This window comes from Melanotaenia boesemani, chromosome 15 (assembly GCF_017639745.1).
Source record: "Melanotaenia boesemani isolate fMelBoe1 chromosome 15, fMelBoe1.pri, whole genome shotgun sequence".
NCBI classification, from domain to species: Eukaryota; Metazoa; Chordata; class Actinopteri; order Atheriniformes; family Melanotaeniidae; genus Melanotaenia; species Melanotaenia boesemani.
This window is the reverse complement of record NC_055696.1, coordinates 4,748,049-4,776,010: the sequence shown is the minus strand read 5'-3', so window position 1 is coordinate 4,776,010 and position 27,962 is coordinate 4,748,049. Positions and strand designations below refer to the sequence as shown.

General features: G+C 39.8%; 2 protein-coding genes across 2 annotated transcripts; both read left to right on the top strand.

The window, feature by feature from the left end:
* Positions 1–69: 69 nt before the first annotated feature.
* On the top strand, positions 70–22,163 carry LOC121654211. Its single transcript, XM_042008235.1, has 22 exons — positions 70–236; positions 2,353–2,476; positions 7,455–7,511; positions 7,815–7,938; positions 8,840–8,896; positions 9,073–9,280; positions 9,356–9,601; positions 9,720–9,869; positions 9,958–10,236; positions 10,340–12,867; positions 12,958–13,084; positions 13,528–13,633; positions 14,085–14,290; positions 14,769–14,926; positions 15,017–15,085; positions 15,184–15,332; positions 15,436–15,550; positions 15,641–15,828; positions 15,943–16,084; positions 16,166–16,292; positions 16,372–16,542; positions 19,296–22,163. Exons 4-22 carry the CDS (start codon positions 7,820–7,822, stop codon positions 19,317–19,319), a joined length of 5,169 nt encoding a protein of 1,722 aa, XP_041864169.1. The 5' UTR covers positions 70–236; positions 2,353–2,476; positions 7,455–7,511; positions 7,815–7,819; the 3' UTR covers positions 19,320–22,163.
* A 2,203-nt stretch (positions 22,164–24,366) lies between these two features.
* tmem88a (transmembrane protein 88 a) lies at positions 24,367–26,922 on the top strand. Its single transcript, XM_042008497.1, has 3 exons — positions 24,367–24,795; positions 25,703–26,025; positions 26,415–26,922. The coding sequence occupies exons 2-3, from the start codon at positions 25,720–25,722 to the stop codon at positions 26,700–26,702; spliced, it is 594 nt and encodes a 197-aa protein (XP_041864431.1). The 5' UTR covers positions 24,367–24,795; positions 25,703–25,719; the 3' UTR covers positions 26,703–26,922.
* Positions 26,923–27,962: the final 1,040 nt, after the last annotated feature.

Below are 27,962 nucleotides of genomic sequence, written 5' to 3'. Positions count from 1 at the left end.
TCTGACAGCTCTTCATCCCGCCCCTTCGATCTCTGCACGTGTATCGGGTCTGTGCTGCTATGAGAGCCCCAGCATCAGAGTGGAGTGGAAACAGGAAGAGGAGGCGAGGGGGAGAAAGGAGACAGAGGAGAGGATCGGGTGAGACAAGGTGGCGAGGAGTGACAGGGAGGAAAAGGGGAGCAGAGGGCTGCCTGGACCAAAGACAAAAAAAAAAGAAAAAAAAAAGAAGACAGGAGGTAAAAGAGGAGTACAGAGGAGAAACTTGATGTCCCTTTATGGCTGAGTGGAAATATACTGCCTGCATTGTGCAGGGTGGAAGAATTGTGTGTGTAAGTGTGTGCATGGATGTGTGTGTTGTATTGTTTCCTCTGCTCAGTTTTCATTTTTATTTGTGTGTTTTCTTTCTTTCGTTTCTTTTCACATTTTGTTTTATTTGTCTTGGGTGACGGTACTGCAGTGTGTGTCTGCAAACTGCTGCTGCACGTTCATGCATGAAGCTCTCACACGTATAACCACACAAACACACACAGTTACACATTCTCACGTGCAAACACACAGCTAGCCAGAAGCAGAAATGTGAAATGATGAATGTAGTAAAGGGGGGGCTGTTGCGGTTACACTTGTTTTGTGGTTACTTTTTGTGCTCTGTGAAACGTTTTAACTGTTGAATATCAGCTTGCGTGTGTGTTTGTAAAGTATGCTGTAGTAAGTGTAACCAAGTGCAATGATTAACCTTAATTTAGAGTAATGTCTGAACTGTGTCACGTACTGCACGGGAGCTACAGGCTCCACTGAGGGATCCACTGGATTTTTTTCAACACATTTCACTTATAGATTTATAGATTTTTGCTGTTGTGCTGACTTAAATATCCAAATTTAATGTGTGAACCAAAAGAAAAAATGTTGAATGTTACAGATATTAACCAAGTGTTTGCCATCAGTTGATATGATTACCAGCTTAGATAACCACCTGGATGTACATTTCTAGGTTGCCATTTCCCACACAACCCAGCTGCCTGACATACATATGCACTCACACAGGCACACAAACAGTCAGGGCAAACAGTCTTCCTCAAACCTGACAACCTGCTTTAATGTCTTTGTTCATAAAAAAGCTGGACATTTTGCATTGTTTGCAACAAACACCCCTCTCTCTTGTTCCTGACCTTGCTTTGGTACATTCCAGCACCCCTCAGAGGGCTGTGCTTTATGGAGCATACGCCGGGAGAAGCTTCTCTTATGGAAAGGGAGAAGGGGGATAGAGTTGATGCAAGCGGGGCTGCAGGGATGTTATTTTTAGACATGTGATTGATATTCAACTCATACTGTATGTTCTTTCTCTTTTAATATGAAGCTATTTCAGGCTTGCATTTGTGCATGTGGTTAGGGTAGGATTGCCTGTCCAGTCTTTGTCCAGTCTGTCTGTACATTGTTGCTTCACAATCTCAACCCCATACATCTCTGTTTCTTGTGTTAGCTAGCTAAGAAGCCACCAGAGACAGGACTGGTCTGTTGCAGCCCATTCTTCCTTTTATGGTATAGGAGCAGTATCCTCACTACATACCTACATGCAAACCTAAAGAGCAAGAGATGCACATCGCAGTGGTTCACTGCAGCTGTCACGGCGTTAGATATGCATGAAAATGTTGGTTGTGGTGACACTAATTGCAAAGTTTGCAGCTTTAAACTACTTATTGAATATTTTTCTCCAGCGTTTGGATTTGCCTTATAAATGCTGCAGACATTTAAAGAGAGTGAATGGTGAGAATTGGAAGTTTACATTCTATAGAGTGTCTCCACCTCCCACCACCAACCCTTCATTCTCTGTGTCAAAATCCCACACGAATGCAAACACTCCCCTCCTTGCTGGAGGCCTTCCTCCCAGCTCTAGACTAAATGATATCATCGGTTGCCAAGGATACGAGGACACGGCGTGCAGAGAAAAGGGAGGGTGAGGCATAGGCAGAGCCTACTAGAGTAAGCAAGAGGCTGAGCTATTAGGTATCACAAATAAAAAAAAAAGGAAAAAAAAAACAGGGACCCTTGTTGAAACAAGTAGTGAAGCAATAAGGCAGAACTATGAGGAGGAAAGAATGCCTACAAGTCTGTCAAAGACCATTCATTTCATTCTCTTTCTTTGTCTACCACAGTCAGCTTTGTAACAGTTTAGATACTGTAGAGAAGATGTAGATTAAAAAAGGAAACAGAAAAATACAGCTATACCTTAGGGATAGAAGAAGAAACACCACCTTTTATTTGAAACAATAAAACTTCCTCTATTGTACATCTGTGCACCAACTGTCTATGGTATTTCCTCAAGCTCTACTATGTGTGTCTGTTTGTGTTTGCCAGCTAGCAGCTATTTAAAGGTATCTGAGACTGCACCGGTCTGCTGCCTTGCTATTCCTGACTGATAGATCAACGAGTTTGGACCACAAAGTCTGTCTCCCCCTTCTGTCTCAGTAGTCGCTGCAAGGTAAGACCGGCCGCACGGGAGCATGTGTATAAACTAAAACAAAAATTCAGTTAAATGTCTCATATTTACTCTCAGCAAGCAGGATTAGTTTAACAAAGGAATGTTTGGCAGCAAAGGGAGGGGAGAAAACATGCAGTGACTTCAACTTTTACAGTGACAAATGAAAGAAGTCATTGTGCAACATCATTTGTGCGCAAATAACTCTCTGTCATATCTTAAAAGTAACACCCTTACTTAAAAAAAACAACCTTTCTGCACATAGGACTGTTTGCTCTATGCATTATTTCTTAAAGGTTGTGAGAGTTTACCCTACAGCAACTTAACCCATTTTGTACATGACATCATTTGGCCTCAAAGTTGGATTCCAGATGTCTTGAATTAACCCTACACACATGGGTTTAATATTGGGAGCACAGAGACGTTGCTGTGCAGAGTCAAATTTAAGCTCCTGCTGACTGACAGCTCCCCCCAACAACACTTTCAACAAAAGTGTGCATTCCAGTGTGCAACAGGGACGGTCGGCAACAGATGGTATATCTCCCTGTCTACGTAATGTTGCTCAAAAACCAGCCAACTCTGTGTTCCACACACAGTAACTGCAACTCTTTGTCCAATAGTGTTGTAAAACAGTACACAGAGGGAAACACAGTTTACAAGTAAAACGGCAGGAGTTAAGCTCACAGTGAACTTCTTTGTAACAATTCAGAGCTGAAGACAGAGTGACATTGATATAAGCAGCTTTAATTTGGCGCAAACAAGAATCTCCAAGTCATGCATGCATGATTTCAATCAAAGAAAGCTTTAAAGCACAAAATGCTGCATTTGTAACGAGACAATTTCAGTTTAAAATGAGATTTTAGAGGCCTGGACCCAGCAGATTTTAGAATTGTTATAATTAGACATGCTGTGTCTCCTCCACAGCTTTATGTAGCAATTGATTGCACACAGGGCTGCATAAAGATTAAGATTTGCTGTGTTTTTTTTTTTTTTTGTTTGGTTTTTTTTTCTGGTTGTTAGGAGGTAAATTTATATATTGGTCCACTGTGTCCTCTTTTTTTCTCTAAAAATGCATCTCAGTTGAATAGTTGAGTCTAAAAAGCCTGAAGCAACAGCAGTAGGAACTGTCTGGCTTCAGTTGCTCTAGCAACTGGTTGGAAATGGACTCTGGGAGAGGCTGCTGACTTAATCTCATTCAGCACTCACAGGAAGGTCAATATAGCACAGCTGCAACAGTCTGAACCACAAACAAACATGTAGTACAACAAAATGCTCCATGAGGGAAGTGGTGAAATGTTGCACCGCTGTTCTTCACACAAATTATAAATAGCCGTGGGGAGCAAATGCATATAGTGGTGAAACCTTTCACCAGTACAGCAGTGTTCTTTTCAGAATGCAAAGTGAAAATTATTAAACAGAAATGCATTAACAGCAACAAGGACTGTAAGATATCTTTATGGAAAGATTTTATGAACGATTTCTGGTACAAACATAACCAGTTAAATACCTGACTGCACACAGGTAAACATAAGTGGCTCAGTGGGCAGCAGCAGAGCTTGCTGTGACTGTGGAAATCAGTGTAATTGAAGCAAATGTGAAAAATAAGTGCAGATTTCATGAATTAGCATCTGATTAGAATCTGTGAGATCCGTTGGCCAGAAACGACCCCTGATTAGGATATCCGCTGCTTGTTTCCTTCTTTGTTTTTAAAGTTAGGTTGCCATGGTCCTTCGTTTTACTGCCATGTTTTTTTGTGTTTTTTTTCTCCCGTCACTGGATGGCCACCGGCTGTGGTGGCTGCTGGGAAGCAGTGATTAGAGAGAGGCTGAGTGCACAATACTGCTCTGGCTGACTGATGATATGACCGCTGTACAGATACAGTGCAGCAGAAAATACAGCATGAAGAAGAAAATCTAGCCGAGGCACCGAAAACAATTAATTTGATGTGGATTAAGATCAACCACAAGCTTACATTACAAAAAAAAAAAAAAAAAAAGAACAAAGCTTGTTTTATTTTGATCTAGAATCTCAGGTTTTGTGTAGAAGTGGTCTCAATTATTTTATTTTCAGTCAGGGGAGGCAGAAGAGGGGGTGGTACTGCATCAATTGCTAGAGGATCAATTTTAGAAAAAATATTGTTGTTTAATAACTACTCGTCATTTGACTATCATGCTTTTGTTTTTAGCAACCCACCTATTTTATCTGTGCGTGTTTATAGACCACCCACGCCTCCCTTCTTCTTTATACAAGACTTTTCTGACTTTTTAACTGTAATACACTCAAAATACAGTAAAATTTTAATAACTGGTGATTTTAACCTACACATTGACAACAGATCTGATGCTCTTGCAGAGGAGTTTTTAAATATTTTAAACTGTCTAGATTTCAAACAACATGTCACACAGCCTACTCACAACAGAGGACACACCCTGAACTTGGTCATAACCTATGGTCTGTCGACTGGTGTGCCCTCTGTTGTTGACCTGGCTGTGTCAGACCACTACTGTGTGTTTTTTAACATCACCACTTTTAGCCAACAGGAGGCCTCAGTGAGAACTGTGAGGAAATGATATATTTCTTCTAAAGTGGCTGCAAATTTTATTGAAATTTTAAACCAAACTCCTGCTCAGATTTTACCTGCATCATGTGATTTTATTGTGGATCATTTTAACAGCAAACTTAAGCCAGCTATCAATGCTGTAGCTCCTCTCAAAACTAAAATAATAAAATCCAAACCCACACCAATGTGGAGGAATGAGCAAATCAAAGAACTCAAAAGACATTGCAGGAGAGCAGAGAGGAAATGGAGGAAAACTAAATTAAAAATTTATTTAAAGATTTTTAAGGAACAACTTAAAACCTACAATAAAACAGATAAACAAGCCAAAACCCTTCATTTTTTCAATCTTATTACAGAAAACAAGAATAACCCCAAATTTCTTTTTAAAACAATAGATCTTTTAATAAACACAAGTTTTAATAAGTCGTCCATGCCTGCATCAGATGCTGCATGTGAGGACTTTGCATGCCACTTCAGAAGTAAAATCAATGGCATTAGATACAGTCTTTCATCTCAACAACATTTTGATTTAAACAGACCTGAAGCTTTGCTTTTATCAGAGGAAATGCTGGAGAGTTTTGTCCTGGTTGATGCAAAGATGCTTGGCTGAGTTTTCTCCCAACTTAACACAACAACTTGCCTTTTAGACCCAATTCCCACATCACTTTTAAAAACATTTTATGGTTTCTTTGAGTGTGAGCTTTTAAACATAGTAAATTACTCTCTTCAGACGGGTGTCTTCCCTGCTGCCTTTAAAACGGCAATGGTGAGGCCCCTTCTGAAGAAGAGTAATCTAGAGATAGACAATCTTGATAACTACCGACCCGTATCCAACTTACCTTTTTTAAGTAAAATTATTGAAAAGCTTGTCTTTATGCAGTTACATGAGTTTTTGCATAAACATAATATTTTAGAAAAATATCAGTCTGGTTTTAGAACAAACCACAGTACCGAGATGGCCTTTTTAAAAATTGTTAATGATCTTAGATCTAACTTAGACTCACAGAAACTTTCTGTCCTGGTTCTACTGGATCTTAGTGCCGCCTTTGATACAGTTGATCACCAGATTTTATTAGACAGATTCAGAAACCTGGTGGGCCTCTCAGGTACTGTTCTAAAATGGTTTTACTCCTATCTCACAGATCGAAAATTCTTTGTAAGTATGGATACATGCTCCTCAAAAATCCATGAAGTCAAATGTGGGGTTCCCCAGGGATCAATTTTAGGCCCAATAATTTTTAATTTATACGTGTTACCTCTTGGGAATGTCATCAGAAGACACGGCATTGATTTTCACAGCTATGCTGATGATAAGCAGCTCTACATCGCCGTGTCTCCTGATGACCTGGAGCCAGTTAACGTCCTTTTAAACTGTCTTTGAGATATAAAGTCATGGATGGCAGATAACTTCTTACAGCTCAATCAGGACAAAACTGAAGTTTTAATTAACGGTCCTGAAGACAGAGCGAGCTCATTTTACCAAAACTACATAATTTTAATCCCTCTCAGTGTGTGAGAAATCTGGGTGTTCTTTTCGACTATGAGCTTGATTTTATTCCACACATCAGAAATGTCACAAAGACAGGATTTTATCATCTTAAAAACATCGCCAGAGTCCGCCCATTTCCCTCTCTTGCCAGCACGGAGGTGCTGATGCTTTTATTTTTAGTAGATTAGATTACTGTAACGCCCTGCTCTCTGGCCTTTCTAAAAAGTCCCTTTCGAACCTACAGCTACTTCAGACTCATGTCATTTTACTCAACTGTATTTATTTTATTTATCTGTTTATTTATTTATTTATTTACTTACTCTTAGCTTTTTGTTTCTTAAGGTTATTTAATATGTGTTTTAACTCCAGTGTTTTCCTCATGGGGATCCTCCACGCCGGGGGCTCTGCCTGCTTAGTTTGGGGGTTGTTGCTGCGGTGATCGCCCTTGTCTGGGGCCCTATACTGCCCTGATCGAGGTGGTTGTCGTGATGGCGGCCTCTGTATAACATGGGTGGACTGGCTCCTGGTGTGGATGGATCCCCATGATATTGTTTCCTCACAGAAGCAAAATAAAGCCAGATGGTTATCACTTTTAGTGTTTTATACTACTTTTAGTACAGAGAATGACATCAAGGAGTCGTGTGCCCAATATGGGTTGGGGGGTGTTCGGGGGGGGGTTGTTGTATCTGCTTTGTGTGTATATGCATGTTCCTGCATGCAACTGTAACTTTTTTTTTCTCTCCTGTTATGTAGTTTCTTTTTGTTTTAATATGCATAAATTGATTTTTCATGTAAAGCACTTTGTGTTGCCCCAGCATGAAAAGTGCTGTATAAATAAAGTTTGATTGATGGATAGATAAGTTGCACACTTCTCTGTATCTGTGGTCATATGTGCAGAATGGTTCTCTCAACCATGTGTTTTGTCTACACAGACTGCCACTTGCTCTCAGGTGTGAAGAGGAGGGCCTCCCAAACACAGACCAAGACTGGTAACCACAGAATATTCGCTTCTGTTTCTGTTTCTGTTTCGTAACTTTTAGATGATAAAAGGCTTTTTAATGCAGTAAATGTCTAATCAGCCTGAGGCATGAGGATAGTACAAACAACATCTTGTTGTCACACATACATAGTAGAAATGTAAGAATAATTCAAAGTGGAAAATAAATGTACACTTTACCATGTTGGAACTGGGATTACATGTTTCATTTTTGTTGAGTCAGGTTCTTAAGATTTGATTTGTTATGAGATGGTGAAGTTCCACACTTTCTCATTCAGCTGTGTCTGTATTCCAGGCTGCATGTATCACCCAGCAGAGCTTTACTCTGGCCGAAACACATGGGACTCCTATCCAGTTGGAGGACCAAACAGAGGACAATGGGCACCTTTAAATGGTCGCCCCTGGAGCCACACACAAAGGTCAGCAGCACCATCACAATAATCACACAAAATTGACTAAACTTTACAATTTATTACTGAATGAACAGAAGTCTGTTGACAGGGATAAACTGCTTATATGCATGTATTGTATTCCAGTAAGGTTTTGACTCATGCCTGCACTGGTAAAGTTGATATGAACGTTCTCTGACTCAAACACTGACCAAAGCTCCCACTGAGATAACAGTAAACATCATTGTCAAACGGGAACTCTGAAAGCTTAGAAACAAAAGTTCAGACTCTTTGGAAAAACTTCAAAACTTTGGTCATTCTAGCTAATGGGATTTTACTTTTTTTTTTTTTTTTTTTTCCAGGCCAGTTTAAGATAAGCACCAATTTATGGCACTGACTGATTAACTGAAACTCTAATGAGCATGTTCATGAAAAGCCCTTGTCTCAGCTGCAGCTGTAAGAATAAACCCTTGTGCAGTTTAAACAAGCAAAGCTCTGGTGCTGAGCTGCAGACGACTGGAGCTTCAGTATATCTGCTGTGCAGCTGAAGCAGGATAAGGCAGTTCAAATGAACATGCTTCTTGTAATGACTACGTGCATGTGGTCTGGGCTGCACAACTTACTAAAATGCATGGTTTTATTTGAAGTAAAAGGACATACATTCAGATTATTAGATAGGTTACCATGAGTATCTGTTTTTTGAGAATTTCCAAGCTCGCTATCTGTAGCAAGGTAAGCTTGACTGAGACATTAAAAAAACAAAAAAAACAAAAGAAAAACTGGAAATGCTCAAAAAGGGAAAATGAAAACACATTTTGGCTTCCTTCCAACTTCCAACCACTGGTGAAAAGGTCAGAGTCCACAGATTTGTTTTATTTTCACATCAACCACATTATTACAGATGATATTGATCTGTTGTTTAATTTTACAGATACCAAGAAGGGCGCAATCAATCGCATCATTCACCATCAAGTCGTCTTTATAATAGGTGAGTGAAAAGGTACGATCATCAGTAACACACTTCACAGAGAAGGTTTAGATTCTGTTGTGCCAATAATCATCAGAAAATTGGATATGTCATAGATATGGGATAAAGTTCCTTTGTATTAAATCCCTGTTTGTAACTTGATACTTGCGGCTGAGTTTAGGTATTTTTCTTCTCAGAGGGGACAGAACAGTCAACCATGTTCATGACAAGGGCATGTCAACGGGACACCGGCAGCTGCACCGAATTTGGGATAATAAAGAGCGTCAGTTTGAGGCCCAGAACTGGCATCATAACACCACACGCTCGTTCAACAACCCAACTAGCACCAGCAACAGTTACCTAGCGGGACCCGGACAGCACTTGGGACAGCAATGGAACAACAACGTCAGCAACTGTAAGATCTGCCGATGGGAGCAATGTGATACATTTATTCTAACCGTGTTTTTCTGTTTCTGTTAGTTTGGGGGTCCTCGTCTGAATCGCAACAACAGGGAACTGCAGCCCCCGCCGGACCGATGGGCGTCCTCTGACTGCCGCAGGAGCTTCCCTGGCAAAATGGCAAACAGCAGAGAAGAACCGTGGAAACGGCCAGCCATCCACCAGCGGCGAGAGCAACTGCACCAGCACAGCCCTCCCCAACAGCACCTAATATCTCAGAGGGATGCATGTCCTGCGACGAGGAGACGAGACTTGGGCCCTGATCAGGTAAAGTGAAACTAAACTGCAGTTTATGCATCTGTGTATAACTTTTATTTCTGTGCAACAGCACCACCCATTGGCCAAATCTCATCTTGTATGACAGGATATTTATGTCTCTGTTTAGTCGTCTCATCCTGGATCAAGGCATTTACCTTTACTTGCCCCATCGCCATCTCGACACCATCGCTGCAACCAAGATGACTGGCAGACTCTTAATGACAGGACAGGTCCTCGCCATCAATCTGACCACAGGACCTCAATAACACAACAACAAGTAAACATGCTGTAGTGAAATTGAAGAAAAACAAAAATAAATAAATAAATTTTAAAATACCACTATTGGCATCTGTCTGGTATTGAAGGAAACCTCTCAACTGCGAGCTGGAGGCCATGGCTTCGGTAACTCGGAACCTCTAAACCAGAGCTGCGGCAGCAGACCACCACATCACGGTAACAGAGGGAGGGTCGAACGTAAAATCTCGGCTTCACCAGCAGACCACACCCGTGTGCCTTACAGCCAGCAAAACCATCATTACCACCATCAACGGGACCCAAATCACCCCAGAGCACCACAGCACAACACCCCAGCATACCCCGTTGAGGAAAAGGACTTACGGAGTCATCACCACAAACAAAGCACAGTGAGATAAACATTTAAATAATGAACATGTTTGTTTATACTTATGACTTTGTTTGAACATGCCTATGATTAAAAATGGTTTATTCATATCCCTAAATCCGCAGGAAACTCAGCGCTCTCATCTAAAAGGAAATTCAAGGGATTCAGTCCTTTGCAAGAGTCCTGCTACAGACTCTCCTCCCTTTTCACCCGATTATTGCAGTCTTAAAAATGTAGGTTTCACCTTCGGCCGTCCAGGTGCTCCATCCAGTCCCTCTTCATACACCACGGCCAGTGGCAGAAAAGATTCAGCAGACATTCAGCCATGCTGTCCAACCTTCAGTGAACAGCAGAAACTCAAAACAAGCCCCAGTCATGCTACGAGATCTTGCCTGACATCCACCCCACCTCTTACATCACACACCTCAAAATCCAGGTTTTCAGATCCCAAACACAGAAAGAACTCCATCTGTTCACGACAGTCTCCCCTCACCAAATCGAGAGCGAACATGCCTGGGAAGGAGTTAGAGGAACTGAAAAAACCTGAGCACAAACAAAAAAGTAAGCTGATGAAAAGGAAGAGAAAGAATGATGCCGAAAAAGCAAAAGATGAGGATAGGAAAAGGAGGAAGAAAAAAGAGGAAAGAAGGCTAGGTGAGAAGAAGAGAAAGAGGGATAAATCAATTAAGAAGAAAAGAAAACTAGGATTGAAAACTAAAGTCCAAAAAAAGGAAAAGTTTTCTTCCATTTCTGCTCCCTCCTGTCCAGAAGAGGCCAAAATTAATCAAATGGAAACTACATCTTCATCCCAAGATAGTTTAAAAAAGGCACCCCCAAAACACAAACACAGGGAGAAGACTAAACAAACAGGGAGGACATCAGACTGGCCATCCACTGAAATGCCTCACCCCAGCTGTGCTTCGCAGCATCTATCCTCAAAACATGAAAAAATACCTGAAAGTTATAGCAGTTCTCCAGAACTCCCAGTTAAGGAACAGCCCGCCAGCCCCAACCAGACCAGCAATGTCACATCGCTTTCAGAAGATGGACCAAAAGTGAAGTCTGATGACATATTTCCTTCTCTCATATGTAAGGTCGTATCACCTTTTAGTACCACGTGTTCTGTTAGCTTAGAGCAGCTCGTTAACAGCCAAGAAGGAGGGCACGGAGGAGTTCTCAGTGCCCCAGACCTTCAGCCTGTGGCCGTGCTGGGAAATTTGATGGAAACGGGGGACAACCTTGCCAACACTCCTCCTGTCCTCAGCTGGCAGGGGTCTCCTGTGTCAGATCTTGAAGATGAGGAAGAGCTTGAAAAGGGTGTAATACATAGACCTGTCCTCCAACCCAGCCCCACCCAGTGCTTTTCACCTCCTCCTGTAGACAGTGAAACAAATGATGCTATGGATAAGGAGCTTTGTGATGGAGCGTCTGATGGTTATTCCCACAACGGCACATCTGAAATCTGTGATCAACCGGATAAAGAAATTGCCAAGGAGAGAAATGAAGAAGAGGTGAACAGCAGTGGGAAAACATCTGACTTACTTCTCAGTGAGCTCCACCATCATAAAACCGATTTGGACGATGTCTTCAAGAGTCTCGCCACCTTCCTTGAAGGGCAGAGGGTTACGTGTCGCGGCGGCCCGTTTGGTGGGGCTGCCACAAAAGGAGCAAAGTACTCATCTTCTCTTGCAGTGGTGCCAGAAATTCGCAGTGATGAGAATCAAGATCTTCTCCTTAAATCAGCTCCTATGGCATCCTCTGAATCCAATAATCAATCACCAACTCACACTACCTCAGATTCACTTCTAAAACTCCACAGTTTGTCATATCCAAGTGAGGCTGCCACTAACGCCAAAGTGCAGGATAAACGGAAAGAAGCTGAGAGTGATGTAAAACAGAAACAAGAGGGGAAGGATGCCAAAATCCTCCTGGAGAGAACAAACCCATCTCTTTTAGAGGGATCGCTGAGTGCAGAGCTGACCGTGACCACAGCACATACAGCCTCTTTCACCAGTGTCATTTCTGTCACTACTAAGGAGGACAGAGGAAACAGCAAAGAGACAGAGCACACAAATAGAAACAGAAAGAGAAAACTTAAGGATAAAGGTGTAGGAAGTAAGACAGAGATCAAAACTAAGATTAAGAGAGACGACAACAAGGGTAAAAGTAAAGCTAATAAAATCAAGGATTTGAAAAAGAGGAATGTTTCAATCTCTGTCTCAGTCAACTCCAGAAGCTGTCCCAGACCCCTCACAGACAGTTTGAAGGGCCAGATTTCTCAGGAAAATCAAGACATCAAGAGAGAATCATTAGACATAAAGAGAACAACAGATAACAAGGTGGAAGTGAGCGAGTTAAAAAATAACTCAACCTTGGACACCAACACCTCAAATATAGTCTCAGCTGCAACAATCACTACATCCAAGTCAGGTGCTCCCACACCAGCAAGCAAATCCCCCTGCTCACAAGTTCCAGTGGATCCACTAAAAGTGAAAGCGTCTGTGAGCTTATGTAAGGAGCTTAAGATTGTCTTGGTTAGAATGGACACTGCTGGAAGGCAAACGTTTAACATATCAGAGCTGGTGGGGAAAAAAATCCCACTTTCCAAGATCAACATCCAAAACACAGCCACTGAAGTGATCAGAGCATGCAAGTGAGTACTCAGAGATACTTCAGTGTTCTTGAATTTTCATTCACCACTGATATTATTTGTGGATACCTATTGTTCTGTTTTTCCCCCTAGGGGGACAAGGTTAAACAGGAAGTTCAAGGAGTCATACCTGCTTCCTGCCTTCTCTGTTAAACCCAACATTGGCATAGAGACCCTTATTCCTCGGGAAAAGCTGAACCCACCCACACCAAGCATTTATGTGAGTGTGTGTTAATTTGTGTCACACTTTTGCCATAGTCAAACTGTTTAGAGGATTAGCAAGGCTGAAGACATAGTGTCTTGTACTTGTGTCAAAATGCTTCCAACCTGCTGTTGCCATTTTTATTTTTTTATCAACCAACAAGTTCGTTTAAAAAATGAAATGTAAATAAGCTAAAAGGCCAGCACAGGAGTGGAGGGAAGTCACAGGAAAAACAAGCACAAGACTTGATTTTGAGACTACCTCAGGGAATGTTCTTTTTGTAATTTAAGTTTCCTTATTTTAAAACACACTGAAAAGATCTTGGTTAGTTTTAAAACACACCTTCACAATTTGCACAAGAAAAAAACATTTGAAGGCACCAGTGCATACATGAAAACACTGGACTGGAAACGTGATTCACAAAAACTGTTTTATAGATTGTTTTCTACTGTTTGTTGCAGTTGGAAAGTAAGAGGGACGCCTTCTCTCCAGTTCTGCTTCAGTTCTGCACTGATCCCAAAAATGCTGTTACAGTCATCCGAGGCCTGGCTGGGTCTCTCCGCCTTAGTAAGTCTTTATTAGTGTACTCAAACTGAAAATGTCACTTTCTCTTCACTTGTAATAAGTGATTGGTCATTATTAATATTCTGTCAGTAATTAATTGTTTTCATTTTTTATTTTGTTAAAACCATCACACAAGGAAAAGGGAAGTTAAGACTGTGCAGTTTAAAAAATGCATTTGTTTTAGAAAAACAAATGAATACATGAAGGCATTTCTCATAATCACAAGCAGAAATCAGCAAATATTGGGTTTGGGTTGATAAAGTCAAGGTTTGGATGCGGGTTTTGGTTCTAAGAAGTGTTTTACCAATTTACCAACACGGCAGCTTTAACTGCCACATAAAAACAGCCACTTTACATTTTAAATGTGAAGGAAAAAGAAAAAAAAAGAAGTCAAACATAAAAATTTATTTGCTTTTCTTTAATGATTAACTCCTCTGTTGTTTCTTTATGTGAGACCTTGGTTTGTTCTCCACCAAATCTCTGGTTGAGGCCAATTCAGACCATGCCGTGGAAGTGAGGACTCAGGTGCAGCAGCCCGCAGATGAGAACTGGAATTCAAATGGCTCATTGCAGACGTGGCCATGTGAAAGCAGCCGCTCACACACCACCATCGGCAAATACGCCCAGTATCAAGCCTCCAGCTTCCAGGAAAGTCTGCAGGTAAACATCTTCTCTCATGCCAAACATAAAGTTTGCACACACTTGATATTTAATCATTGAAGGCATCATTTGTTGATTTGGTCTAGACTGTGTTGTAAATTTCTCCAAATAAAATCAAGAAGCAGAAATGCTTTTTTATAGTCACTAGGCATCATGAATGAATCAGTCTATGAACACATTCATCTCAGTTGCACCCAGCAGACTACTGCAAGTCATGATATTCTGTCATAGTTGCTTCCAGCTGTGATCATTAACTACTAGCTTCTTAATCAGACCTGAGAGCTGTAATTGTAATTTTGCATGATATTCATTTTCCATTTTTGACATCTAAAATTGTCCTAAACAATATAATAATCCTTTAATCTAATCAAATTCACATTGGGTAGACAGAGATGTAATCAGGGCTGTCACGGAAGTTAAATCTGAAATGCTGCTTTCATTTTCAGCTGTCAGCTAAGCTCATGTAGATGTGTTATAGGAGGAGAAAGAGAGTGACAATGAGGAGGAAGAAGACGAGACTTCAGACTCATCAGCTGCCACAAAAGCAGCTCTGACGTTCACTAATGGTAAAGTCAGTCCCACCTCAACAGCAAACAAAACCAGCTCCGATCCTGCCCTCAGCAAAGACATGACCAGGTTAGCCCAAAGTCTCGATCTGTCCTTGTGAGGAAATCACTGTTTTACTTTGTAAACAATAATCAGCTCAGACTTTAATTTTCTCTTCAGCCTGGACCCAAAAACAGCCAAAAAGATCATTAAATTCGGGACCAACATTGATCTCTCTGACCCTAAAAGGTGAGATTAAGATTTTAAGCTTGCCCCAGATCACATTACCAACCATGTTTTTTATTATTGTTATTATTAATATTATTATTATTTTAACTTTTTTAAAGGTGGAAGCCCCAGCTGCAGGAACTGCTGAAGCTACCATCTTTCATGCGAGTGGAATCCAGCAACAACATGCTCAGTCTTGTTGGTCACACCATCCTGGGCATGAACTCTGTCCAGCTCTATATGAAGGTGCCAGGAAGCCGTACACCAGGTGAGTGTGTGTCAGATGTCACTGTCAGGTATACAGTATCCTGTGATTTAAAAGCTTCACAGAAGGAATTTCTGAATCAACAAACTGCTTGTGTTTCCAACAGGTCATCAAGAAAACAACAACTTTTGCTCTGTCAACATCAACATTGGTCCTGGTGACTGCGAGTGGTTTGCAGTCCATGAACACTACTGGGAAGCTATCAACAAATTCTGTGATAAGTGAGTGTACAGGTTGTTGAAGTTAACTACAGATGTTAAGGCAGCTGTGTGTGTAGACTAAGTTTCTTTGGTGCAAACTGCTTCCCACAGACATGGAGTAGACTACCTTACGGGGTCCTGGTGGCCAGTCCTGGAGGACCTCTACAGTTCCAACATCCCTGTGTACCGCTTCATTCAGAGACCGGGGGACCTGGTGTGGATTAATGCAGGGACTGTTCACTGGGTTCAGGCTGTGGGCTGGTGCAACAACATTGCCTGGAATGTGGGACCACTGAACTGTAAGGGTTAAAAAAAAAAGGATGTATAAAAGCAGTAGCCTATTTTTTAATTTTTTGCCTATTTTTTGACACCCTCTATCATCTGAAGCACTGATTGTGTTTCCTCTCTCCTAGCTTATCAATATCAACTCGCCCTGGAGCGATTTGAGTGGAATGAGATGAAGAAGGTCAAGTCAATAGTTCCTATGATACATGTTTCATGGAATGTGGCCCGCACCATCAAAATCACAGATGAGGAGACCTTTAAGATGATCAAGTAAGATGTTTGAGCCAATCTGTGTGTGAGTGAGTGTTAATCATTTATTTACACCTTCCACTGTCTGTTCCTCTGTCTCAGACACTGCCTGATGCAGTCCATCAAGCACATCCAGATTCTGAGAGACCAGCTGGTGGCTGCTGGAAAGAAAATCTGTTACCAGGGCCGCGTGAAGGACGAGCCAGCCTACTACTGCAATGAGTGTGATGTGAGTTCCTCTTTGACCATTTCTCTTCATGTGTCACAAAGCTAGTATGAACCTGAGTGCTAACTTTGTGCTTGCATAGATGGAGGTGTTTGACCTGCTGTTTGTGACCAGTGAGCACGGCTGTAAGAAAACCTATGTCGTACACTGTGAGGACTGTGCCAGGGCTAAGAGCTCAATGCTGGAGGGGATGGTGGTGCTGGAACAGTACAGAATGGAAGAGCTGATGAGGACCTATGACAGTTTTGTGCTGGTCAGTATTGCTTTTAAACTGATATTAACCATGTGTTTTACTGTCGACTTATCCAGGTTGTATCGTATCTCTCCCCAAGTTTGAGCTGGGATAGGCTCTAACACCTTGCAAGCTGGAGTAAGAAAGACTGGATATAGAAATGTGGATAGATGACTAGTATAGTACTAATAACCGATGCTTTCAGAGCAAATGTGGTGGGCACACCGCCGAACTCTAAAACCCATTCATTTCAATGGATTGTGCCACAGAATGGCAGTTTATCTTTGCACTAAGTTAATTGCAGGCAGCATGGAGCTCAGCTTGCTTGCAAACTTGCATATTGTGACGAATACCTGTAGAAACAAAAAACTTGATGCATCCATCTAGACACAAAAGGCTAATTGAGGGAAACGCTAATGTTCTGTGTGTGCATGAATTCCCTGAACTATTTGAGACAAGTCTATGTTTGTTTCAAGACCTGAAGTGGACAACTCACTAATGGAAATGGAGCTAATTCACAATACTGTTACAAACTGCTTTCTGGGTCTTATGAACCACAACCTCCTTTTTGCTTACTCATTTTTTAAGCTCAAAACAGGTGCATCTTTGCAAAAAAAAAAAAATAAATAAATAAAAAACCTGAGTTCTCGGCTGTCAACGATAGTGATTAGAAGTTTTAAAAACACTTATTTTTGGTTTGTACTCAGCGGCTCAGCAGCAGAGTGAAGGAAACCTATTTGTATTTAAACTGTGGGAGAACGCAGGTGCGTAGCGATCAGCAGACTAAAACCCTGGTGTGAATCTGCAGTGATAAGCTAACCTCAGCAGAATGGACAAGGAGAAATAATTAGAAAATGAAACAGGAAATAAAGCTAAGACAAAGAATACAGGAATATAAAGGATTAGGCCAATCTAAAACAGAAATTTAACAAAAGTCATAAAGGAGGAGCAAAGCCCATTAATCATGACAGGTTATGGTTTGCTGTCTGATCTGGACTACTATTGTACATCTGCAATTTCATGCAGTCATATAATGTGTGTATCTTCTCATCTAATGATGAATGAGAAATATGTGGAATTACGTCCAGTAACAAATATTTTTGTTTACCTGACTTATGCACAGTGTGTACAATCCATGCAAAATGCACTTTTTGTACACTGTAAGTTGCAACATGTGGGCACATGAATGTGGATATTATCAATTAGCTATGAGATCAAGTGTCTAGACTAGATCACAGTGTTTATGCAGATCGTATTTTCAGTCTTGAGTAGCAGTATAGTGCGTTTTAAACACGAAACTGCAAGCTAAATGGAAATGGTCACTATTTACATGTCAGATATGCAAAGAGATTGTTTACTACAAATATAAATTACTCCTGGATATTTTACACAAATCTGTTCATCACATGTTTTACTGTTCTACTGTGTTTTATGCAGCAAACATCCAGCTTGACTTAGTATGATAAGATTTGATAGGATTGCATTTGCATTTGTTTGTCAGGACCACATTTACTGAACTATGCAAACTAGTATGTGGTTGCTAATTATGAATGGTACAGGTGAAAATGTTGAGTTCTGGCCCAGAAGTTGACTTTTTTTTCAAATAGTAAATAATAACACAGTCAGCAGTGAAATGCATCATGCTAATTTTACTAATATTGATTCAAATACTCTCACTAAATTTTGTGCTCTAAAAGGGGAACTCACTGTGTTCACATCTTACACACTAGATTACCAAATTGCCTCATTTGTTAATACCAACAGTACCAGAATAAATGGTCCTTCAAATGTACTTCATTAATCCCTCAGGAAAGATAGCAAATTGAAAAGTTTGTTCATACATGTTGTGTTTCAACATTTTTGGTGTACAGACACAGGAACTCATTAGTAAATGCCAACAGTAACTTTTTAATCCCCACACAGGGTGTATGCTGGGTGAAAACCCATAATGAATGGCCCATAGTTTCATTGTACTATTGCTGCAGCCAAGAGCTGTTAAATTATGACCCTTGTCATGCCTTTTAAAACCCAAAATCCTCATTTGCCTGTACTTGTCTTTACTTTGGCAACAGATGCATGTAAATGATCCTAGCCACTGCTGAGGAGGATTTTATCATAGCAGCCAACAGTGAATGGCGAAGTCCAGCTGGAGCCTTAATCCACATTTTCTCCCTATCTCTCTGTCTCTGTCCATTTATTTCCTGTCATCTGTCAAATGCATAATGAAGACATTCAGTTTTTGCCTGAAACAGTTTCTGCTCACAGCATGAAAATGATTTTCAAGCTGTTATCAAGAGCCAATTCAAGCTAATTGTCCAAAGCAGTGGACACCTGATATATATATATATCATAAATCTCAAGTGTCTGAAAGATGATTTTTACCTGATTTCAGACAGTGTTGTCCTACATGTTTTGAACTGTATCTAGGATATACCTGGAAGTAAATATTTAAAAAATATTAAGCAGTTAAATGATGAATGTTAGTATCCTTCAAATATAATATAAAATTTATATTGAAGTATGTATCAAATAATAAATCATTTTTTAAAGTAGTTAATAGGATGTACTGTGATGGACTAGCAGCTTGTCCAGGGTGTCCCTGCCTCTTACCTTAATTGCTGGGATAGGCTCCAGCTTCCCTGCGACCCTGAAATGGAGTAAGCGGTGTAGAAAATGAATGAAATAGAATGTAACATCACTGCCTTTAAAATATGTTTTGTGTTGGAAGCTGTTTTTCCACAAGCTCACCTGATCTTTTTATTTCCCTCCTTCAGACTCCATCACCTTTTTCAAAGTGAGGACTCCACCACTCACGTCTTTCAGCCATAACCAAAACTCTAATGGCAGCACAAATTTTGTCTTCAAGGCAAACTGCTCCTGCAAACACTTTCTCAATCAGCCAATCACGTTTACTTGGTCTTGTTTACATCACACAAAAAGGTATGGATACTCAGCCAATCCAACTACACCGCACTGTCTTCCCCATACCAGCTGCAGATTGGACGTGTGTTTTGAAATAGAATGACTAGACTGGTTTCTTCTCACGAAAAGCATTTTAGGCAAGTTAAAAGAAAAAAAAACACAATGTGAGCACTGTTAGCACTGAAAATCAGGTTCTCTATGTTCAACGGACACTGCTGTGATTTAAAAGCGTCAAGTAGCCGGTTCTGTGTATTGATTCAGGTACTTTTATGCAAATTCAGTAACTCTTTTTTTCTTTTTTATTTCTTTTTACACCAATCTAGTTATTCTATATGTCCATGAATTTGCTGTGATTCTATTGTACCAGCAGGGGAGTCACTTCACAGGAGAAGTAGCTGATTGTCACATTGGGTATCATATTGGTTCCTGTTTATGTTTGGTATTCAGGTAAACTCTGACATTTGTAATTCCTGTCTGTAAACTCTTTGAGGTGCTATTCCAATCTTACTTATTCTCCTTAGATACTTAAAAAGTTTTACCAGCCTAGAAGTACACCACATTGGCCTTGTGAACTGTATTTAGAGGAGAGGTAATTAGATGATTAAACACACACATACGGTTTTATGTAAGTATTGGAAAAGGAGTCAAAATTTTTTGTCAGTTTATCTAAAATACGGGTTTACTAGAGAACTAGTATGGTTTCATTCTTATTTGGAAATTAAAGTGTGTAAAGGAAATTTGACTTTTTTTGTGCTGGCTTTTTCACAAGTCCTGTAAAATGGTGATTAATGTAGTTTGTATAATACACCAAGAAAACAGACATACAGTAGTGTCGTTTTCACTTTTGGAATGGGAAAAATCCCAGTTTTATACCTCTTTTGTTGCAATGTTCTTGTTTCTAGATGACAGAGAAAATAAATACTTGTAAATTGTGAATGAATTTATGAAATACACAGTGGTGTGCATAGACAGGGTGCAGAGAAAGATAATGGGGGATTCATTGAAGTGCCCCATGAAATCACACATGCAAAGATGTAGGCAATCATAAGCTAATGCAAAAATTAAAAAAAAAAAAAGAAAACACAAAGCAGGCTGTAGAGCATTTCACCATCTCCATTCTGTAAACAAACATCTGTCCGGGGGGAGTTCAGCTTCACACACTGCCATGGGATTCACGTACTGTATTCTTAAGACTGAGATGATGAAGAGCACATGAACACATAAGGAAGGTGCACGTTTCATCTATAGCTGTTCACCATTAATTATGTCTTTATATTTGAACCACAAATGTATTTGGATGTAAACTTTTCTCATTATTAGGTTGTGTTTTGCATTTGTGCTTTTTCTTTTGTCTCGAAAAAGGTTAAAATACAAACCTAACTAATAACATTAATGCAGCTATTTTCCAATAAGAAATTTTCACCTCTTTCTTTAATGTAATAAAACCAAGAAGCACACCATGCAGGATGTTTTATACTGTAAAACTCAGCTTGCTGGTGCTCTCATTGATGTAATGGTGTGTTTCTAAGTAACCTCATTTGCATACATTCGCTTATAGTTCATTTTGTGCAGTAACTACTTTGAAGTACCGTCAATAGCTCGTATTACACAGAATGTCTCTATTACTCACTGGTTTGTGGTCACAATTTGAATGGCAGGTTGGTCACTGTTATATAGTTGTTACATATATTTAACACCCCTGTCTCCCCCCCAAAATGACAAGTTTAGGGTCCCACCTCTGCACTCATTAGTCTGTGCACACCATTTCATGTACATACTGTATCTGTTTCAGGTTTATTAGAAGACTTATGTCATTTTGTTCTCAATGAAAAATCTAATTTGTGGAGGTCATTGTTTGGTTTTCTTTTGTTTTTGTTATTGCTTTATATTTTATAACATGCAGAAAATATCCTCTCTCTCTCTCTCTCTCTCTCTAGTTTCAGTTACTGCAATGGGAACTTCTTCCCACTTTTATACCTCTTTTTGTTGTCAGTTTCTGTTTTTTGGATCATGGAGAAATGGAAAATTGTAAATGGTGACATTATTTATACTGTAAATGGTTGTTTTCTTATAATATTTATTGCATATCAAAAGAGGCTTCATTTGATAAGGGGCTACAAGGTATTTTAAAAGTGTAGTATGGTCATAGTGTATGGATAGGGGAAGTGCAATCGGGGGGGGTGGTTGAATATTCATGGTGCTAGACCCCTCCTTGCCTCAATGCCCCCTCATTAAACAGCATATAATGATGTACAAGATACAACTCAGACCAACCATTTGGTGCTTAGAACCATTTCAACACAGTTTACTGCTAACAGAAATGGAATGATGTCTTTGTACTGTATTTAACAGATAAATACAAGTTTGTTCTTTTTTTACCTTTTTGTTCTTTCCATTGTATGAAATTCATAATCTTGTGGCATTAGTGGTTTCATGATGAGCATTAGCTGTAGTTGTAATTCTTGACACTTTTGCAGAGATTCATAGGGATGTGACTTTTAATGGCGTCAAGGTTTCTTGTGTCTTGTCCTCATTAGTATTATTGGAGGATGTAATAATGCTCTTTTTTTCCCTTTTGACTTGTTTGATTAATGCTGCACTTGTTTCCAAAAGAACTCACGTAGAAGAAAACCTGAGCCAGACCTGTCTTAAATCCCTCTGTGATTTTTCTGTGACATTGTATTGCTGTTCAAGAAAAATAAAAATGTTTTGATAAATTATTCAACTTTGAGTTGTTTTGCTTTTGATTTCCTTTTTGTAGCAATAGATTCTGAAGTTTATGCATGCTTTCCTGATGTGTCCAAGTAATACCTGAGATGCAAATGTATCTTAGCTCTTGAAGAAGATGCAAAAGTGATGCAATGTGAGCAAAAATCTTTTCCTTTGCAGTGTCATTTGAGAACTTCCTACTAGTTAGATTATTGCATGTAATATCTCAAACATGTCACGGTTTGGGATATTGTAGGAAGCCTAATTCAGCTACAGTCTGACTTTTAATAGACATAGAATTAGCTTTTACCTGAATCTTGATGAATCTCATAACTACCTTAAATTTTTTTTTATTTATTTTTTTTATCATAATGGGATCAATATTGGCCGACTTGTTATGAAATTTGTGTCAGACATCTGTAGGTTAAAATGTTGGTTTCTCTCTGCCAACACATCAAAGCTTTGGTTTAAGATTTCCTTGGTGGACCACTTTCCCAAATATCACATTTTTCAAACTCTTGGAAAAAGCATGAGTGATGTAGTCATGGAAATTTCACCATATCTAATACTCTGGCTTAGTGATGGCATCCTCTTTAGTCTCAGCTGCACTTCAGTACTACCTACCTGGGTAGCTAAAATGGATTTTCCACTCAATGATCCAAAATCTGAGGTATGGTATGAAAGACATCCCAAAATCAGCTCAAATACACTGCCATGAGTTTGGGTACTGAAACTAAACCAGGTCTGTTTCTCTCCTAGATTCTGGTCACCTCATTGTTCTTAGTTCATGGTCCATATGCAGATTAATTTCCATTTTCTTAGTCTGTTCTGGCCTTAAACCCCCAAACCAGACCTGTAAATCATCACTGGACCAGAGCTGGTTCACCAAAGTGTGTGATGATTCACCACACGATATCCAGTTCAATTCCATTTGCCACTACTACATTTAGGTATTTTTTAAATTATTATTCTTTTTGTGTTTCGATTCTTTACAGCTGCACTGTACATGAATAATTTTTATATAAATCTTGCTTTGCAAGAGTCATCTGTATTTCAATCAGACTGTAGCTGATGGCCACAATGTGGCTCCACTGGACCAGTCTGCTACCTTCAAGATTGATGACTTCCATTTTTTTTCAATGCTACAGGCTGCAGTTTCTTATTAAGAAGCGTTGTATTTCAACACTAGAATTAAATCATCTGTGATTTTTGTTAAATAAATAATATCTTGATTCAGGTTCCTGTACAGCCCATACAGCTTATATACATCTTGCCAATCACCTGAACTGAAAACTAAGATTACAATTTTTAAAACAACATCTTTCTTTTTTTGTCTCAGAATTAAGGCTAAGAGGACATAAAATTGCCCAACCAGCAGATACATGGACATCACAGTGTGGACACAAAGTGAGGATGAAGCAGCGGATATCCCAGTTTCAAGGACAGGAAGACTGCTCTTCCTCTACCAATACATTCAAACACTGACATTCACAAACAAGCACAACACAGTGTGGCAGTGTTAATGGCAAAACCACCCATTGTTCCCACATCTTCTCAGCCTTAATCCCACAGACCCTTTGATCGTCTCTCCTTGTACCAGCTATCAAAGTCCTCTTATTCTCTACAGGGATTATAAATACCACAGTGAAGAAATAAACAAAGATGTCCAGAGTGAGATGAAAAAAAAAGAAATGAGACTTCATATCAAAATACTAGTTTCACCCTTTGAACTGAGCCCTTCTGGCTTCTTATCAGTCCCATGACAACCTCTTTTCCCACCAAATTAGCCAGTCTTCTCCCCTATCCTCACTTCCTTAGGTTTTTTGAAAGTGGAGATCTGTTTTCCCTCAGAGGGTCAGAGGCTAAACCCCTGCCATTCCTGCCTTTGAAATAAATCTTATGCATCTCTAGCATACCCTTTACCTTCTTATTCCATAGCACATTGTTGCTGCTGACCAGTTGAGGTGATTATAGTATGAAATAATCAGCTTCATTTAGTGTGAAAACCTTTCCCAGTTGCTGGATTTTGAACCACACCTTATCAGGACTTGACAGAGGTTCAGAGAACATGCCCAGCGATGGTGTAAAGTGCTGTGGATTGGGCAGCATACCCTGACTCTTCTAATCTATCTAAATAAACACTCTTCCTCCCTCCCCCCAGTTCCACGGGTTATCAAAGAAAACCTCTTCACTGCTGCAGTCACTTACCAGCAGCCTTAGACACAGCACATGCTGCTCTCTAAGCATTTGCATCTGTGGCAATGCAGGATACAGGCTCCCTGACTCACTGTCATATCTGGAGTCAAAGTGAGGAAACAGTTTGTTAGGGAAGGAAACGCTGAAGCCAGAAGGAAAGCACAATTTGCTACAAGTCTGTAGAGCTTTTTACTGAACCTCTCTGTTACATTTTTGAGGCAGAGGTTTAGATTTCTAACAGCTGCCGAATATTTTATTATTACTTTAGAAACACCCAAGTTTAAAGACTTTGTTAATCAGCGGAAACTCAACCCTCACCTGGATAACACCCTCTAGATTTGGACTTTCACACGGAGAGAACATAAATCAAGAGGAAATTCTTGAAATTTTCTTCAGCTGCTACCACCTTCAAACAACCAGAGCGCAGATCCTCAGGCCTAACTCGCAGTGAGTACAAGAGTAATCTTGGTTAAACAGCATTGTTACAGTCTTGATATCAAGAAAAAGGCATGCTTTGCATATCCTATACTGTTTCCAGCAGATCTATAGCGACAGAAAGGTTGGCGTCATCAAAATGCATGTGTTTAAAGTTACATGATGGGCTGGAAGATCGATGTTGCTGACATACGATCATGAGAAAAAGTCATTCAAAACACTTAAAATGCTCTTAACACTGGGATTTTAAGATAACTTCTTACATAAGTACAGGAGACATTTGATAGCTTGCAAAATAATAAATAATCCATTATCCTTTTATACAACATTGACATCTTAATGTTTAACACTAGAAGAGACTATGTTAATCAGATATGTATATTCCCCCTAGGGAAGAATTTTCCATTTATAAGGCACCACTACTAAATAAAAACTCACGTGGTGTGAACATCTTTACAGACTCAGACATGTTTTACATATAAAAAGAAATTAAAAGAAAGAGAAAAATAATTAAAAATCTCATAAACTATGTTCTTTTAAAACCAAAGCCATCACATTGCTGTGACACTTTAGTGATTGGTGTGATTTTTTTGTTGTTTCTGGCTCATTGTTCTGGGTGATGGTTATCCAGGAGCTTCGGGGGTGGAGCCCAAAAGTCAGTGGAGCCCATTTCCTCCATTTATCTGTGTTGACTTTCTACACATTTCATCATGTTATTTAATGGCTTCAGCTCTTGTGCAGAGGGAGGAAAGAATTTACTGCAACTGAAAACAAATCCTGGGTTTTATTGAAATGCTAGCGCAAACACACGTCTAATTGCTAATCTCGTTATTGTGAAACATAAACTGATATATTATCCAGATTATTATTTATGCTGATTAATTGTATCAAGTAATGGCCTAATACTGTTTCTCTGCAGAACACACCACAGAGACGATGAGTCTGTCACAGAATGGGACACTTGAGAAGGCGGTGTGTGAAAAGGCCCACTCTGAAGCACGATCAGCTTCCAGAGCGGGGTCAGGGGTCGTGGTGCCACCTCCATACTCCCTGGGTGGCGAAGCCGCAGACAGCCCCCTGGAGCTGAGGGGCTCTCTTGACTGCTGGGCGTGCTCTGTGCTGGTCACTGCACAGAATCTAATCATTGCACTGATCAACGGGGGGCTGGCCAGTATTGTGTTCGGCGTCATCCTCACCCCTGCTCTCGTCATGATCACTTTTGGCTTCCTCTGCCACTCCACAGTAAGGCATTTAACTTACTTACTTTCATTCAACTGTTACTTGTTGTACTAGTGGAAAATTATGTTCTCTTTCCAATCAAACTGCTGCCTTTGAATCCCAAATGCAATACACAGAGAGCAATGTTTTTCCAGAGATTTGATACTGTTTTTACAGATCTTATTGAATCTTCCTGGAGCTTAAGTTTAATTTTTTGCAGCTGTGACTAAGCTGCACTAGTTTCTTTGTGCAATGCATTGTGGGATGATAGCATACACTAACAGTACAGTGAGAAATCCCACTTATTCATCCCACAAACTGATTACATTATACTTTAATGTAGAACTTATTATGTGAACAACCAGTGAGGAATAGATTTTGTTGAGTCATTACTCCTCCTGCTCATGCTCCAGGTGCAGCCCCATGGGACATCTCTGTACTGTTCAGATCTGCTGGACGACGCCAGCTGTGTGGCTTTGCTGGTGGTAGGCTTTCTGCTGCTGACCCCTCTGCTGGTTTTGGCCCTCGCTGCCTACTGCCGCTTAGCCCGTCACCTCCAGCTCAGCATGTGCTTCATCCCCTACAGCCGCGCCGTTTACAAGAACCTGCCTACCTCACGGCGCCGGGGGCCCGGTACTGCAGGCTGCTGTGGTCAGCAAGGAGCAAAGGAGAGGGAGGGGAAGGGTAGCATTTGGGTGTAGGAGAGATGAAAGGAGGATTGTACATGGTTCTGGTATGTAGTTTAGTTTGTTTGTAAAGCAAGTCATCACATGTTAAAAAGCATCATTTTATCTTTTCTATTGATTGTTTAGAACTGTTGGGTGACATATAAATGTGCTATATATTGGTCGTGTTACTTTTTGTATGCTCTTTCAATGTATTGGGTCTATTTTTTTTTTTTTTTTTACATTTTTACAATAAAGGGACATTTTAACTTGTTTGTTTGTTAGTTTTGGGTTTTATACATATTACAATCAGTGATGGACTGAGAATTGAATGGGAACATTAACCACAAAAACTGTCCAGTTCAAACCCAATTTAAAGCACAAAAGTGTTGCATAAGTGTACTTTCCAGTAAACTGTTGTTTATCAGAGTTAGAAAAGTAATCAGTTCCTAGATGCAAGTAAACCATGTGAGATTGGTAGCAGTACACTGCTGAGCATCAGACACATAATCTAAATTTAGTTGACTTATAGAAACCAATGCAGAAGGCCCATGTCAGTACTAACATATTTTTATAGGAACTACTATGTAACCAGCTCTTTAATGTTCTGGCTGGTTTAAGTTATGTAGCTCAATATTTTTTCAGTATTTAGTATTTAATAGTAGATCACAAGAATAATGACATTTGACAATTCACTCATCTGGCTTTACAAACTAACTTATAAGTAATGTTATAAGTAACATTTATTTGCATTGTAAAAGAGAAGTAAAATGGAAACACTTGAAATACAAAATTTGTTCAAATCTGTCAAAATTTGTTAAAAATCTAAATTGCTGTTAGTTTTCATCACTGCAGGGTAAGAATGAGCACAATGTTCGAGACCCTCACCCCCACGTGACGGTCATCTTGCAGCCATCCTTCTAAATGTAAAGCTGGAAAACTGTCAGAATCTTCATAAAAAAAGGATGATAAAGTGTGTTCAAGGCACCTACATGCCCACAATCAGCTCCTCTTGTGGAGATAATGTCAATTTCATATTTTTAATATGTCGTGTTTACTACCTTTGTTTATGCATTAATGTGTTAAAAAAAAAAATAATTTCAAACTAATTTCAAAGATTTATTGCTACAATAATTGTTTAATTTTGACATCCCTGGTAAAAATCCCAAAATTTATTTGCTGAATGTGGGTTATATTTTTTTACAATTATCTGGCAACCCCCTGAAATTATCTCATGACCCCCATGGGGGTCCCAGTTTGAGAACAACTGGTAAGGCTGTAGTTGAATTTAGGCTA